The 17649-nt window shown below is 46.2% G+C and overlaps 1 protein-coding gene across 1 annotated transcript in view; it reads left to right on the top strand.

The window, feature by feature from the left end:
- The window catches only part of COL4A6 (collagen type IV alpha 6 chain), a 216767-nt gene that overhangs the window by 151628 nt on the left and 47490 nt on the right, over positions 1 to 17649 (top strand). Inside the window, exons 35-36 of the mRNA XM_056809860.1 lie at positions 8951 to 9040; positions 9989 to 10298. Of these exons, the coding sequence (XP_056665838.1) occupies positions 8951 to 9040; positions 9989 to 10298 (400 nt within the window). The remainder of the gene's footprint in view (positions 1 to 8950; positions 9041 to 9988; positions 10299 to 17649) is intronic.

The following is a 17649-nucleotide window of genomic DNA, read 5'->3' on the forward strand; positions in this document are numbered from 1 at the left end:
GCCAGGAGCCATCACAAATGGCCAAGGAAAGATGGTGTCATTTGGTCAACCATGTTGCAGACATTTTCCCATTATTGGTTGCTTCTTTTGTGGCTGTGGAGAGCATCAGAAAGGCAATCCGAGCAAGGTGTTTGTTTTCTGATGTTGCCTGGGATGTTTTTTAGAGAATTCAACATGATCTAATGCCGTGTTCTACCTCCCAACCAGTTGGTCCCTGAAGCTTTGTGGGATGCCCCTGCCCCAAGCCAGATGCTCAAAGGCTGTGGAAGATAGTGAAAACAAATGAAAGGCAGTAGGCCGAGTATTCTTGTATGGGATCCTCCACCTTGAGCCATTTCCTAAATCTCCTTCTATTTGCCACCTCAGCTACTTGGGGAGGGGGATGGAGAATTCCTACCACCTCTCAGCTCATGGAAAGAATTAAGGAAGTGTGCCTGGAACCCTGGCTCACACTTATGGACCTTAGAAGGCAGAGGAAGAGGCATGAAAGAAGCCAGCCTTCTCTTCCATCTCTCTAGTACAATGGGAGTCACAGGAGCTAGCTCATCATCCTCCCACCTTGAGCCCTCCTCTCCTTTTCTGCTCCTGGATTTGGATCACCTTCACGGTGCTCATTTCCAATAACCACACTTCTGGCCCATCAGGTCTATCTTCAGGAAGCCCAGAAGAGTGAAACCCAAGGCAATGTCCCTTCACACACCATTGCTTCTAGGGTGACCTCACTCTGCAGGGCAACTTTGACAGGAAAGGAAATATCCCTCAGATTGAAACTCAGACACATGGGAAAAAATTTCCTAGGTGACAATCCCCGGATGTAGCGTCCATGCCCTTATGAAAGAGGAAAGTCTCATGAGGGAAAAATGTAAAGTAAAAAAAAGTTAAAATCTGGACCAAAAAGAAACAATTTTAGTTCTGCTGTTGGTAGACCCAATGAATCCCAAGTATTCTGGAAGACAATTAGGAATTATAAACAAGAAGAAGTTATCAAACAATGCATGTCTTTTAGCCTAACAATACTAGTGCTAGGCCTACATCCCTGAGAGATCAAAGAGAGAGAGAAAAGTCCCTTATGTACAAAATATGTGTAGCACCTCTTTTTGTGATGGCAAAAAGCTGGAAACTGAAGAGCTGCTCATGGACTGGGGGATGACTAAACAAATTGTGGCATATGAATATAATGGAATACAACTGCACGGTAAGAAAGGAAGAAAAAGATCATTTCAAAGACACAGGGCAAGATTCGCATGAACTGATACTGAGTGAAATGAGCAAAACCAGAAGAATGATTTATGCTATAACATCAATATTATAAGGACAAACAATCTCAAAGGCTTGTATAAAGCACTGAAGAATGAAATGAGCAGAACTAGGAGAGCAGTTTATATAATAACAACAACACTAAAAAACAAGCAACTTTGAAAGCCGTATGAACTCTGATTAAGGCAGGGATCATATGTAGTTCCAAGTATTTTCTTTCTCCTTTTAAATGGTGTGAGAGGGGGAGAAAATACATATTGCTCATTTAAAAAATTAATTTCAAAAAGAATCCTCACATCTATAAGCCTGGTAGCCCTTTCCATGATGTCTTTAAGTTATGTGACAACTTCCTTACATCTAGGGGAAGACAGTGTGTCACTATATTAATTATCCAGCAAGGAGATGCAATATCCAAGTTGCTTACCAGGCAGCATTCTGGCTTCAGTTGCCATACCAATCTTGTGATCTCGTGAAATTTACTTTGGCCCATGTGTGGGATAACCTTCCTAAAAGACTGCAGTATTTCCATTGGTCATGAGAGGGTACTCATCCTGTAAATGACTAAACTGTTCTCCTCATTGCCAAGCTGACAGCTGCAAGGGTCACACTGAAATTAATCTAGGAGATGAAATGGAATATTACTAAAAGTATTCAAACAGATCACGTGACCATCAAGATAGCAGAATGGTTGCTTTATGAAAACCTCAGCAACCCTAAGACCTCAAAAGAAAAGAATTAAGTGTCAGATATAAAGTAATTACAACCTATTCCACAAGGACACAGAAGCTATAGGCAATTTAAAAACTCCATGGATAAAATGATTAAAGCATAAATTCTATAGCCCATACCCAGCACTGAAGCCTCTACCCTGTCTGTCTTGGTTCTTTCCTTTAGTATTAGGTGAGTATTAGTATTGATATTCCCAAATCCTCTCCCCACATGCTCAGCATCGAAATACTTAACAGATCTGATCATAGAGTTTAATAGATTATTGTGAAAAAATGCATGGCAGTAGTTAGACATGTGTCCTTGGTGGATTTCTCTTTTTTTCCTTTATTTTATTTTTCAGTTAACAAATATTCATTTTCTCTGTCCTCCACCTCCAATTTAAAAGAAACACAAGCCCTTTCTAATAAAATTATATGTGTGTATATATATGTACACACGCACATATATATTTCTACGTCTTTGAGGCCATCAGCTGTTCTTAGAAGGTGGGTATTATCTGAAACCATCACTGATCATCACATTTTTCAGAGTTTCTAAGTCTTTCAAAATTATTTGACTTGACATTGTTGTGACTGTATAAATGATTCTCCTGGTTCTTTTGGTACCCTTCATTATATATCAGTAATCAAACAGCTATTTCCAGGTTTCTCTGGAAATCATTCTTTTTTTTCATCTTGACCTTCTGTCTTAGAATCAATACTATATATCAGTTCCAAGGCAGAAGAGAGGTAAGGGCTAGGCAGTTGGGGGGGGGGGTGAGTGACTTGCCCAGGGTCACACAGCTAGGAAGTGTCTGAGGCCAGACTTGAATCGAGGACCTCCCGTCTCTAGGCCTGACTCTCTTTTCACTGAGCCAGCTAGGTTCCTCTGAAACCATCTCTTTCATCATTTCTTACAACGTAATTGTTTCTCATCACATTCGTATACCATCACTGGTTCAACCATTCCTCCATTGATGAAAGCCCCTTAGTTTCCAGCCCTTCAGCACTCCCCAAAATGGCTGCTTTAACTGTTTCTGTCCCTCTAGGTTCTTTCCCTCTGCCTTTGAACTCTTTGGCCTATAGGCCTGGAAGTGGTGTAATTCGGTCAAAGAGCACTCGTAATCGAGTGACTTGGTCCAGGTGGGTTTCTCAAGTGATGCTTTGGGAGCTCTAGAAAGAATTAAAGCTTGTACGTGACCCATCTCTGCTTTCTGCAGACCTCCAGGCAAAAGGACCTTTAGAAGGACCAGGGAGGGCACCTTCTTTCTCTGTGCTTGCCCATAAGTAGCTCAAGCCAGCCAAGCTTAGGCTTGGGAGCACGGCCTCATTGGTGCTCCTGTATTTAGAGCTAGCCGTCAACTTAGTGGCCAACTAGTCCCATTTCATGATTTGACATGTCAGGAAACTGAAGCCTAGAGAAGTTAGTTGACTAAATTACTGGGGGGGAGGGAAGGGGAAAGGGAGGAAATAAGCCTTTATATAGCACTTACTGTGTGTCAGGCACAATGCTAAGTGCTTAGCAAATATCTCATTTTATCCTCACAACCGCCCTGGGAGATAGGTGCTATGATTATCCCCGTTTCACAGTCGAAGAAACTGAGGTAAATTGGTTTAATGACTTGCTCAGGGTCACACAGGAAATGAGTGTCTGAAGTTGGATTTAAACTCAGGTCTTCTTTTTTAAAAAAAAAACCCTCACCTTCCATCTTAGAATCAATACTATGTATTGGCTCCAAGGCAGAAGAGTGCTAAGGGCTAGGCCATGAGGGTGAAGTGACTTGCCCAGGGTCACCCAGCTGGGAAGTGTCTGAGGTCAGATTTGAAATCAGGACTTCCTGTCTCCAGGCCTTGTGAGCCACCGAGCAGGTTTTTGTGACTCCAAGCTCAGCACTCTATCCACTGATACACTGTATACATAGCCTGAAAGGCCTGGGCAAGAAGGAAGCCCTTTCTGTCCCAGGCTTTGAATTCTAGGGTATGATTCCGAATTCTGCACTAAGTCTGCTAAATAGGAATGATTCTTATGTCTGCCCTCAACCCTTCATCCTCAACTTTGAGGTCTTTCATGACCCTCCATTTTTATTCTTGTCACATTGGCACTTTTCCCTCTGGCAACACACATTTCATGGTATAGGATAAAAATCATGAGAGGATGGGCCTTTTCGGCTTTCCCCAGGTGGGAGGAGGATTAGGAGAAGGAGTCCCATGTCTAGAACCCTTTTTCAGGGCCTGGGGGCCAACAGCAGTTAGGAGAAGAAAACATTGTGATGGGGAGCTTGTCTGCCTTTTGCCTCACCAGCCAATATGGCTCTGGAAACGGCTGGTTCTGGTATCCCAGAATCCCTCTCTGCCGCAGACCTGACTCTCTCCAGTAAGGATGACTCCCAAAGGCCCTGGGCACAGCTTGCATATCTACGTTCTATCTGGGTCTCAGAATTTCCTCTTGCTCCTAGCTGTTACCACAGCAACTACCTTCATAACGGTTGCACCAAAAACCATAGCCCAGGTCTGAGGTGTCAAGCGTGGCCCAGGCTGGAGCTCTCCTAAGTGTGGCCTGAACCACATTCAAATGTAATTGGGAAATAGCCAACAAAATAAATCAAAATACAGGAAGACCTAGCTAATGCTGCCATGTGATTTTCGAAGTCACTATGGGCCTGTTGGTGGCCCCTGTTTCTCTTTGAGTTGGACATCACCCCTACTCTGTGGCCAACATGACCAGCTTGTGGACTCCACTCCTTTCCCCATCCTCTCCCTTCTTTGGAGTGTCTAACTTTGTGGCAGAAAGGCGGTAGGAAGAAACCCCAACCCTCCTGTACCACCAAGTCATGGAACAAAAGAGGGGAGGTGGTGTCCGGTGCCGGGTCTCAGGGTCATGGAAAATGATGGAGGAGCAAGTAGTAGAAGAGCACTGAAAGAAATCAGGCTTCTGCAACTCACCAGACACACAAGTCCCAATGGCCTCTGGTGCAACTCCTCCTTCCTTACCTCCCAGTTTCATCTCTGCTTGAGTATCTAGAACACCTCCACAGTGCTGATGTCTAGCAGCCACCCTTCCATGTGTGCTCCGCTCTACTTCATAGAAGCTGGAAAGACTGGAACCCAGGGAAGCGGCTGCTCAAAGCCCTCCATCTCATGATGCTCAGGAAGACTGACTCAGGGGTGATGGAAGGAAGAAAATAGCAGCCGACTCTGGAGTAGAGACTTTGGGCCCTTTTCTCCTGTCACATGACTTCCTGACCATTGCAAGCGTTCCCTCCCCAGGCTTCCAGAACAGAGAGGGTTCAAATCCCACTTCTGACACTCATTCCCTCTGAGACTGTGGCCAGCTCATCATACCTCACTGCACCAAAGTTTCCTTTTCTCTAAAATGAAGAAGAGGTTAGACTAGATGACCTCTGGAATCCCTTCTAGCTCTAAATCTATGATTCTGTGAGGCCAGTCCTTTCCCCTCCATGGGCCTCAGTTTCCCCTTCTATAAAATGAGAAGACTGAATTAGCTGGTCTCACAGGTCACTTCAAACCCTAGATCTAAGATCCCACATTGTGACCCTAGACAAGTCTCTTTTACTCCCTGGTCTCAGTTTCCCTCTCTTCAAAATGAGGGGGTTGGACTGGCTGGCCTCAAATTCTCCTTCCAGCTCGGGCTCTCTGCTCTTTGCTTGAGTGCCAGGAATAACAGAAATTGCTTTGTCAGTTTCTCTCTCCGTCTCTCTGTCTCTGTATCTCTTTCTCTCCCTGTCTCTCCCTTCATCCTCACCATCACCATCCTCATCACCCCAGGCCCAGAGGTAAGAAGGGCAGCACCGGTTCCATTCCCAGTCTGCTCTCTCCTAGCCCAGGGATGGCTGCTGCACAACTCCCTTGGATACCTGCTCCCATGTTAATCACCCTTGTTGTTCACAAGTTTTTCTTCCTCCTTTATAGAATCTGCACTTGGTTCCCATTTCAGCCAATTTCCTTTTGCAGTAGCGTCTGTGCAAATAAAGACCAGCTGCGTACCATCTTTATGCTGAGCCCCATCCATGCTTAGGCAGTTATTGCGCTCCAGTCCGCCTGCTACCTCAGTCAGGCATGTCAAGAAGAGCCACACAGGGCCTCTTTGTTCACCTGCTCCTCAAACTGGCAGCCTGTGCCTAGACAAGTGCCCCTGGCAGAATTCCCAGGAGTGTGCCTAGCTTGTCCAGCAAGCTCAGCATCTCCCCTAAGCCTCAGCTTTGCAGTCAATCCACCTTCCACAGTAACCCCAGCTGCAGACTGATGGAAGCTACCTCTGGGCCCTTTACCAAGATTTTTAAAAATTGATATCTTTTGTTATCAACCTTCATACAACAGCTCTTCTCCCTCTGTGGCACAATGGGAAAAATGTATTCAGAGGCAGAGAATCTGGATTCAGACCCCAGCTCTAGCATAATGATTTGCGTGACCTTGAGCAAGTCATTTCCCCTCCTTGGACTTGAGTTTCTTACTTTTGTAAAATGAAGGGATTGGGACAGACGGCCTTGAAGGGCCTTTCTATCTCAAAATTGTTCTCTAACCATATGTACCTTCTTTTCTTCACTCTCTACCCAGTGATCTCATCAGCTCCCAGGGGTTCAATTATCATCCCTTCACAGTAAAGTAGTGGTTCCTACCAAGTGAGCCAGGGCCCTTGTAACAAGAGATCAAAAAGAAAGAGGTGGGAAAAGTTCCGCAAAACCAAGCAACATGTTAATCAAATTGGATGGTCCACACTCATGGTCCCCCATCTCTGCAAAAAGCAAGGGGAGCACATTTTTTCACCTCTGGGCATAACTATATAACATTCAGAGTTTCTTATTTGTTTCCCCCATTTGTTTTTAATTGATTTTATTTAAATCTTTTCTTGACTTATTTGTATTTGTTTGTCCCGTTGTCATCCCTGTGTATCAGGTTTTCTGGGTTCTGCTGACTTCCCTCTGCATCAGCTCATAGAATCCACTTCTGCTTCTCCCAGTTCTTCCTGGGCCTTGTTTCTTACAGCTCAGGCATATCCCACTACATTCACGGATCACAATTTGTTTAGTCGTTCCTGGTTCCTTCCCTAACAGCCACTGGACCCTTTCAGAACCAAAGCGTTCTGTCCGATGCGGGGGGGGGGGTGGCGGGGGGGAGACTGTGGGGGGGGGGAGAGTAGGAGCTGAGTAAACACATTGGGAAGGACTAGCTGAGCTGGATTTGGGAGTGAAAAGTGTTTAGCCATAACAAGTTGTGGTACATTGATAGGCTAGGCTAGGCTAGGCTAGGCTAGGCTATTACTGGATATTTGGTAGGGTAAGGAATGATGGCCATTAAAAAGTCAGAGAAGCATGGGAAGACTTCTGTGAACCAATGCAGAGTGAAATAAGCAGGACCACGAAAAGAACATGCAAAACGCCAATAAACAGTGTCTCGAGAAGGAACAGTGACAGCAATAACTGAAACCCAATGCTAAGAAATAAGAGCCCCCAAGAAGAGCGAGGAGGATTTACCTCCCTCCTTACCTTTGCAGGGGTGGGGAGCTCTGTTCCCCCTTTTCTATTCTAGGACCCAAGGGACGGTTCTCCAGGAGGGAGAGGGGAGAGGCCTACATTGGGAAATGGATGCAATGGAAGAACAAAAGAAAGGAATACAATTTAGTTAGAAAAAAGGGAAAATGAGCCAGTTTTGGAAATAGGTCTTTGCTCACTTGCATAAGGAAAGATGCATTGGCTGTTTTGTGATTCAAAAAGGCTGCTGATTTAATTTGCTTTATTACCAATGCAATATCCAGAGGGACAGTAGGCTTGGTGGAATTTGGGTTCTTACTTATAAAGCTGCATTAGCCTGAGGAGTAGCTATGAATATAAAATTCTTCATAACGTGGCCCCCTCGTTTCTTACCTTGCTAGTCTTCTTCCCCACTTCCCACCATGCCACCCTGGCCAACTTGCTGTTTCTGTGGCACTCCGTCTGCCATCTCCCTCTCCCTGCCTTTGCTCTGGCTGTCCCTCATGCCTAGATTGCTCTTCCTCCTCGCCTCTGCCCCTGTGGTCCTCCAAAGCTGATCTCCTGCAGGAAGTCTTTCCCCCACCTCACCGCAAATTGGCTCCCCACTCAGTGCTAGCGTCTTCTCCTCTCCTTTCAGCTACTCGGCATGTGTTGTGTATGTGCCTAGTTCAGGGGACTTAAACGGCTTTTTGTGTCAAGGGTCCCTTGAGCTAGGGAAGCCATTGGACCCCTTCTCAGCATCATGATTCTTAAGCCCTTATCTTCTATCTTAGAATGAATACAAATATCAGTTCCAAAGCAGACGCATGATAAGGGCTAGGCAATGGGGATGAAATGATTTGCCCCAGGTTGCCCAGTTAGGAAGTGTCAGAGGCCAGATTTGAACCCAGGACCTCATGTCTCTAGGCTGGCACTGGGCCATGTAGCTGCCCCTCTAAGTAAAATTCTAAGACAGAAGAGTGGCAAGTGTCAGGCATTGACTTGTCCAGGGTCACCTAGCTAGGAAGTGTCTGAATCCAGATTTGAATTCAGAGCCTCCTGACTTTAAGCCGAGCTCTCTATCCACTGAGCCACCTAGCTGCCCCTCAGCATCATGTTTTTAAATAATTGGAGGAAATACTCAATCTCAGTTAGAAGCTTATGAAAATAAAGACGAAACTCCCTGAAGTTTTAGCCCCAGCTTAAGAACCCCCATCCTAATTATTTACCAGTTGTCTCCTCGAATAAAATGTGGACGCCAAGGACCGGGTTTTTGCTTTCCTCTGTATTCCTAGGGCCTAGCACAAGGTTGCCAACTAACGTGACAGGCTGTCCATTTCCATCTATACTTTTGGGCAGCTTATCTCGAGCCTGAGTTGCCATGGTGGGCATTCTTGTACAAATGGCCTGGCCATGGCCATCATCTCAAACTGTCCTAACCTCTGACACATTTCAGTATAAGGAGCCTACTTTAGTAATGAGACTGGCCTTTTAACTGTACCATACTTATTTCTCTAGGACCCAAGGGAAACCGAGGCCTTCCGGGCTTACCAGGTCCAGTAGGACCTCCTGGATTAAAGGGACGAACAGGAGATATGGGATTTCCAGGTGAGCAATAAGACATCCCATGATGCTGTTCACCTAATGTAAGATGGCATCTTTTCTAATTGCCAAAAGGAGATGTTTTTGATACCGTCAGGCCAAGGCCTGTATCCTTTCCTATCTTGGTGTCCGAATCATGACTAGGGATTATAGAACCTGCAGGCAGGGCCGGTGGTGAGCATATCACCTCTCCTGGGGATGTTCAAGGTTGGTCATCTGGAAATTGAGGTCATCGGGACTGAGGGAACTGAGAGAGCAGAATGTCCAAAGGGAAAAGGAGTTGAGTTGAGGGAGAAGACCGTGAGCCACATGCTAGACGTAGTGGCCTGGAGGGCAAGGGATGACAGCAGTAACTGTGGGCTGAGGTTGCTGAATGAAGAAAGGTCTAAAAGGAGCAGTGGGGTCAAAGAATATTCCAACTCCTTGGCATGTGTGTCAGGAGCTCTGAAATAAGGAGCAGGAACCCTGGGAGAGGCCACCAAGGGCCGTGGTGTCTTCAGGAGAAGGTTGGGCTCCAGTGAGTGCTGTTAGATGGAAGGGGCATGAATGGAAGAAGCCAAAGATGAGGAGAACAATAAAACAGGTCTCCGGAAGTCATGGCAGAAAGGGAGAACAGAGGAGAAGAGGAAATAAAATGAAAGGATAGGGCTTGGATTAACTTGGGTAAGTGAACTTGGACAAGTCTTGGGTTCAGGTAAGGGCTCAGGTTCTTCCACCTCTAGGTGGCCCACATTGCCCGAGTGGGGCAGGGCAGGGCAGGGCAGGCAGCTGGACTCTCTTAGGTAGGAGGAGGGAGGACGCCTCCTGCCCTGCCAGATGGCAGTCCCTGGACCACCCACAGCTCTCCCTTGCTAGTCTGGATGCAGAGTCCTTGTTCCTCTATCCCTCTTAGTTTCTATGACCGTGTCCCTCTGGCCACATTAGCTTGCTGCAATTAATAAATGTTTTGAACAGGTCTCCAAGGCGTGGAAGGGGCTCCAGGAATGCCTGGAGTTGACGGCCAGCCTGGCTCGCCAGGATTTCTTGGACAAAATGGAGAGAAAGGAGCCCCGGGCATTGCAGGAATCGGTCCCCCGGGTCCCCCAGGTCCTAAGGTACAGTCTTGCAAGTGGGAACGGGTGGGATTTTTCTCCTACCTTCTGATCATTATTGCTTCTTGTTTAAACCACCTAAATAGTACAATTGCATTTCTAGGCTGGGCTGTAAAGATCCTTTCCTTCTCGGTAGTTGGCAGTCTGAACGGGAAGAGGAAAGAAAATGCTTAGTCTGGTAGCATGAAAGACAGAACCAGGGCAGTGCTATTTCCCCCCATCTCAAGCGAAGGGTCTGCTTCAAAAAACCAAAGAGATCTTCCTGCCAGTTTGGATCAGTGGCATAGTGGATAGAGCACCAGGCCTGGAATCAGGAAGTTCCATCTTCCCGGGTTCCATTCTGGCCTCAGGCACTTCCTAGCTGGGTGACCTTGGGCAAGTCACTTAACCCTTTCCACCTCAATTTGCTCGTCTAGGAAATAGGGATCATAATAGTTCCTCCCTGCCAGGGTTGTTGTGAAGACCAAGTGAGATAATAATTGTTGAGAGCCTAGCACAGTTCCTGGTACCTATTAGGTGATATATAGAAAAGTTAGCTGTTGTTATCATCCCACTTAACTTCTTATTATGGTTATTAGTAACGAGGTATGATACTAGGTGATGAAGGAGATGTGCCAGTGAACCGGAGGCTCTTGGAGTTGGAAAGGCATCTAGAATTCAACTAGGACAGTTGCCCTCCCCTTAAAGAAGAAGGGTGGCCTAATAGATAAAGGTTAAACTTGTACTCCAGGAAGCTCTGAGTTCCAATTTCATCTCAGGCTGGCTCTGTGATGCTGGGAAAAGCACTTTACCTTGGAGCCTCAGTTTTCACTGCAAAATGGGGAGAATAAATAGTATCAAATTCACAAGAACAAATGAGGCCGCATATGAAAAGGGTTTTGCAGAATCAAAAAGCCCATATAAGTGTGAACTGATATTACTAATGACTGTTCTTTCTGCTATGGGGAGAAATGACTTTGCCAAGGTCACACAGTCAGTAAGCACTTGCCAAATGTAGGAATTGGCCCTCCAGTGACCTTCTAACTATGCCAGGCAACACCATGAAACTCAGCAGTAACTCAGTAGTAGCGGGGCGGCTGTTGGACAATGCTGAGAGTACCCCTCTGCCCTCGCAGGCAGCCCGGGAGAGACTGGAGAATGGGTTGGAGACATAGTAGGTTCAGAAGAGAGATTTGCTAGGAAATCCCCTGCAAAGGGATATCGTTCTCATTGAGCTAGCAGTAACCAGGCTGAGCTCATAGGACTGCTGCCGCATGCTTCAATTTGACTAATTTATTTCAAGAGGTGTGTGGGCGAACTGGATGCACATTAATAAAAACCGAGGTCCTCAAAAAGAATGCTGTGGGAACTCGGGCAGCAATCCTGCAGAGGTGACAACAGGAAACCATGATTAAGTGTCTAATTGGGCTGGGACTGCAGTCAGTCTAGTACCGGGGAAAACATGGGGGTAGGTAGCCAAGTGGTGCCCAGCTGCGTCAGGAAGACCTGACTTCAGATCCAGCCCAGGCACTCACGAGCTGGGTGACCCTGAGCAAGTCACTGCCTTTCTCTCCGCCTCCGTTTCCTCATCCATAAAATGGGTACAATAAGAAGACCTTCCTCCCAGGGTTGTTATGAGAATCACCTAAGATATTTGTGAGGTACTTGGGGCAGTGCTGGGCACGTAGTAATTGCTTCATAAATGTTTGTTTCTTTCCCCATCTGACATCAGGAAATTTAAGTTCAAATCCCACCTCTGTTACTCTCAGTGTGACTTTGGGCAAGTCACTTCCATTCCCTGGGCCTCAGTTTTCTCATCTGCAAATTGAGCGTGTTGGACTGGATGGCCTCTTAGAGCAAGGGTCCTAGGGTCTCAAGAATCACTTGGATCCGGATGATCTCTTCCACTGCCAAGATCTTGGCTTGACACTTACAGCTCTCCACTCTCTTCCTCCTGCCCACTTTTCTAGACTTCTCTTGCCTCACTTTTCTTCTTTCCTTCTCTAGTCTTGTCAAACTGGGCTACTTTCCGTTACTTAAGTTCGATAGTTCCATCTCTCAGCTTAGGTACCACCTAAGAGGAGCCTTTCCTGATCCTCCTGGCTATTAATGCTCGCTCTGTCTGTCTCTCTGTCTCTCTGTCTCTCCTTCCCTTTCTTCATTCTCTCTGTCCCTCTCCTTTTCTTCATTCTTCTCTTTCTCTGTGTCTCTGTCTCTGTCAGTCTCTCTCGTACCTTCTCCCTCTCCCTCTCTGTCTCTTCATCTCTCTCTATCTCCTTCTTTTTCAGTCTCTTCTTGTCTCTCTCCCTGTCTCTCTCCCCCCTCTCCTTTTCTTCATTCTCCTTTCTCTTTCTGTCTCTTTCTCTCCCTTGCTCTCTCTGTCTCTCTCCTTTTCATTCTCTCTCATCTCTCCCTCTCTCCTACTCCTCCCTCCCCCTCCCTCCCTCTCCCCCTACTCTCTCCCCGCCCTGTCTTTCTATTTCTATCTCTGTCTCTCTTTCTGTCCTCAAATTATGTTATTTTGGGAGCAACTAGATGGCTCATTGGATTGAGGGCCAGGGTCAGGAGGTTCTGGGTTCCAATCTAGCCTCAGACACTTCCTAGCTGTGTGACCCTGGGATAGTCACTTAACCTCCATTGCCTAGCCCTTACCTCTCTTCTGCCTTGGAACTGAGTCACAGTATTGCTTTTAAGATGGAAGGTACGGTTTAAAAAATTATGTTGTATTTATTTATATGTTTACATGTTGTATTCCCTTTGTGGAATATAAACTCCCTGAAGCATAGACTGGCTGTCTATGTCACCCTAGCTTCTTGCTTTGTGCCTGGCTCTTAGTAGGTACTCAATAAATAAATACTTGTTGAGCTGGATTGAATTTATGAGTCTTTAAGAACGCTGCCAATGTGAGGCCAACCGTGAGCCTCTTTGTGAAACCTCCCAGTATCACTTGCTCTAAGTACATGCCACATTGAATGTTAAACTTGTCCAAGTTGGGGAAACAGGACGAGCATTCACCTCACGTAGTCTGAAGCCTCTTTCAGGCCACAGCATTTCATGGTAGCATCTACTGATAAAGACCAGTATAAATAGCTCCCAGAGAAGGGACAAAGGGAAAAGAGAGGAATGAAACTCTGGCGACTCAGAGGGTAGAGCCAGGGGATTCCTTGCTATCGGTGAAATTCTCCTGCTCAGGGCCCCAGGGGAGGAGAGACTTATTGGGGAAGGGGACAACAGTGCAGCCCATAAAAACCCTGTGTCGGGTCAGGACTGTCCTATCGGGCTTGGCATTCTGTGCCCTAACATGGGAACAAAAGACTGTTCTGTGGAAGCCCCCGATTCTGATGTCACCCTCCAAGAGTCAGAGCTATTATTTGAGCAGCCCTAACTTGTTCTATCTTCCATTAATTTCCCCGTACCATTCTTGAAACTGATTGGTATGCATCACCTCTTCGGCTAACAAATTTTTCTCCAAGATTCAATTCAGCATTAATTAAGTGTCTGCTGCAGTGGTTCTCAAAGGTTGTGACAGGGACCATTTGTAGCCTACACTTCCAATTGCATGTCTCTGCAAATTATCTAGAACACACAGGCAAGACTTGCCTGTATCTCCTACAGTGGGCCACCATTCTTCCTGGCAGAGAACAAAGCTTCACTGGGGGCACAACAGAGCCATTGGCCTTGGGGATTCCGAGTCCTCACTCCATCAGACAGCTCAGGGAGCTGCCAGAATTTCAAAGAATTCTATTCCTTGGCCTCATGGAGCTTGGGTTCTAGTAGGGAAATAAGATTCAAACACCAAACTCACTAGGGATATATCCACAAGCAGATTGTATACCAGTGATGGTGAACCTTTTAGAGACCGAGTGCCCAAACTGCCACCCTTACATGGCATGTGAGCCCCTCATCTTACCCCAGACAGGAGAGAAAGGAAGTGCTCCTATTGGGCTGCTGGGCAGAGGGATGGGTGATGGGAGAAATGTCCTTAGGTATGTGTGGAGAGGGGGAGGGGAGTAGCCTCCTCCAGCACATGTGCCATAGGTTTGACAACATGGGTATATATTTTCTGAAGCCCTATTGAGTTTTCTTCTATAACTGCCTCCTTCATTCTTTCATCCAGTTGCTGGAGATACTCATACTCAGCTTTCTCAGATCAATGGGAGGAGGAAGGGGCTTTACCCCAGTGGCCCCTTGATATTTTCAGATTTGAATATGTCATTGGGTGCTTCTTCTTCCAGAACACTTAGAAAAGTGCTAAATAATAGGATCCCAGTGGTGTGCCCTACTCTTAATATTTTCTGTCCAGAAAAATGCCTGTTGATGGTTTTCTTTAAGGCAATCCCACCTTTATTTACTTCTCCTTTATAGGAATTTCCCTACTCCAGAATTGTTAAGAAGTCTGGGTTCTACCCAGTGGAATTGCACGTTGGCAATGGGAGGGGGTGGGGAAGGGGAGGGAAAGAACATGATTCTTGTAACCAAGGAAAATATTCTAAATTGACTAATTAAATAAAATAAAAAAAAAAGAAATCTGGGTTCTAGACCTGGCGCTGTCATTCATTGGTTGTATGATACTGGATTGAACTAGATTGCCATGCCAGAGTTTGTGGCTACCCAGCATTCCCCTCTTTGGTTTGCTCAGATGACCTCTGGCCTTGAGGAAAGCAGATTTTCAAATATTCAGAGGAAGGAGGGGTTCTATCTTCCTATGGCTAGAGACTCAGGAAAGATCTCAATATGGTAAAAGGAGAATGGATCTCAAGAAGTTAATGTGGCCATATAAGGAGCTCTCACTTTATTTAAAAGATACTAGAGGGGGCAGCTGGGTGGCTCAGTGAATTGAGAGCCAGGCCTAGAGATGAGAGGTCCTGGGTTCAAATCTGGCCTCAGACACTTCCCAGCTGGGTGACCCTGGGCAAGTCACTTCACCCCCATGACCTAGCCGTTACCTCTCTTCTACCTGGGAACCAACACACAGTATTGACTCCAAGATGGAAGGTGAGGGTTTAAAAAAAAAGATACTAGAGTGCGAATTTTACCAAGGTAAAAGGTTAGCATGATCCTATAAAAATAGTATCAGATTGAGACCTATAGTAGACTGAGGTAATGGGGCTATTTTTTTTCTTTTTAAGAAAGAACAAGTAATGGCTTGGTTTCTCCTCATGTCGGGTGGTTTAATGTTAACGCTAATAGCAATAGCTAGCTTTTTTTAGCCCTTGAAGATTTGCAAAGTGCTTTTCATCTGTAGTTATCTCGTTTGATCTTCTCAAAAACCTGGTAAGGCAGGTGCTATTATTATTCCCATTTTGCAGAAGAGATAACTGAGACTGACAAGAGCCTGGATAGCTCAGTTGGTTGGGCATCAAACTTTACCATGGTAAAACCATCTGGGCCAATGGGCTAAACCAGGATGGAAGTAACCTACAGGGCTCAGACCTGTTGGTGAATGAGTGGAATGTCTACCCCAGGCGTGTCGAGCCTTCCACTGGCAGAAGGGGCAGATGAGGACAATTTGTTCCAGCAGCCAAGAAGGCAGCTATGGAGTGCTTAGAGGTTGGTCAGACATCAAAGAGGCCAAGGTCACCCATTGCATCCTGGGCCATCACCAGTTGTCCTGATTACTGCAGCAGGGAAGGCACTGGGAAAAGCAGAAAAGGGTTTGTAGTGAAGCTGGGGCTTCTAAGAGGGGGCTATGAGGAGGGTATGGTAGATGACCAATGCAAAGGCTCAGAGGTAAGAGATGGGTGTCTTGTTTGAGGAACAGCAAGAATGCAGTTTGGCTGAACCCTAGAGTGTCTGGAGAAAAGTGACACGTATCAAGGCTGGACAGGTAGGATAGGATGAGGTTGAATTTGTTGGGAGAAGGGCGTGATATGGTCAGACATGAGCTTTAGGAACAATCCTCTCATTTTTAATATGGAGAAACTGTGGCTCAAGCAGGCTATGTGTCTTGCCCAAAGCCACACAACAAGCTTATAGGATCTTAAGGTAAAAAGTTCAAAATTTTAAGGGGCCTCAGAGGACAACTAGTCCAACTCCTGTATTTTACAGATAAGGAAACGGAGGCCCACGTAGAGAAAGTTACTTGCCCAAGGTCACACGGGCAGCTAGATAGCACAGTACACAGAATACTGGGCCTGGAGTCAGGAAAACACCTCTTCCCAACTTTAAATCCAGCCTCAGACAGGTGACCCTGGGCAAGTCACTTCACCACTATCTGCCTCAGTTTCCTCATCAGTAAAAAAATGGGGATAATCATTACATCTACCTCCTGGGGTTTTGTGAGGATCAAATGACATAAGAATTGTAAAGCACTCAGTACAGTACTTGTTATTATATTACACAATGTATTATAAATCTATGACTGGAGGGAAACTGGGTAGCTCAGTGGATTGAGAACCAGACCTAGAGATAGGAGGTTCTGGGTTCCAATCTGGCCTCAGCCACTTCCTAGCTGTGTGACCCTAGGCAAGTCACTTGACCCCCATTGCCTAGCTCTTACCACTCTTCTGCCTTGGAGCCAATACACAGTGTTGACTTGAAAGTGGAAGGTTGGGATCTAAAATAAATTAATGAATCTGATCAGAAGGGGTCGCAGAGACCATCTGGATCGCCCCCTATGTTTTCCAGAAGAATAGCCGGAGGCCTGGAGAGGGGAAATGACTTGTTAGGTTTCCTAAGTCACAATTCAGAATCTCCTGCACTACAGCACCACAACCTCTAGTTGGTCTTTCCCAGGTCAATATTTCCATCAATGACAGCACCCTGAATGGATTCACAAAAGAAGGAAAACCCGTTTACTAAGTAATGACTGTGTGCCAAACACCGTGCTAAGCAGCGGAGTGCAAATCATTCCCTGCTCTCTAGGAACTCGCATTCTACTGGGGGAGACTTTGGGAGGGGGCTTCAGCTGCAGGACAGATGACCGGCTCCATCTGAAAAGAGGCCTAGAACCCCAGACAGCAGGGAAGGAGGTGAAGATGTACAGGCTCCTGGGCACAGCCCTGCCCTTGGGTCCAGTGAGTCAGCAGCCAAGTCCTTAGCGTGCATGGTGGAAGGGCCAGATCCCTTAGGGCTCTCTTCTCCTCTTGGCTCCGTGTGCTTCCAGAAAAGAGGAGATGGAAGCCGTGGCAATCTGAGTCCCGTTAAAAAGCCTGGTATGAAAAATAGCTGCCTGATTGTGTTTGGGGCGGGCTGGCGTGAGTGGGGAGGGGGGGATGGGGGGGAGCGAGGCCTTCTGGAAATTGGAATGGCCCAAATGAGAGGTTGAATCTCTACATTTCAATGTCCCATTACCGAGTATAATCTCCTGCTAGTGATATGTCACAATTTTCTCCTCTGCCTTGTACTTGGGTACCTAAATTGGATTGTTTCCTTAGTAACAAGAATTATCAGATGATTTATTCAAAGCTGATCTATGGAGACTTCAAGTATTCAGTAAGCATTTCTGGTTCAGTCCGGCGTGGAGACAGATACAAAGGAAGCTCGCCTCGGTCCCTGACCGCAAGAAGTTTACGGTCTAGTTGGGGGAGACAAGACTCACATACA

The sequence above is a fragment of the Monodelphis domestica genome, chromosome X (assembly GCF_027887165.1).
Source record: "Monodelphis domestica isolate mMonDom1 chromosome X, mMonDom1.pri, whole genome shotgun sequence".
Lineage (NCBI taxonomy): Eukaryota > Metazoa > Chordata > Mammalia > Didelphimorphia > Didelphidae > Monodelphis > Monodelphis domestica.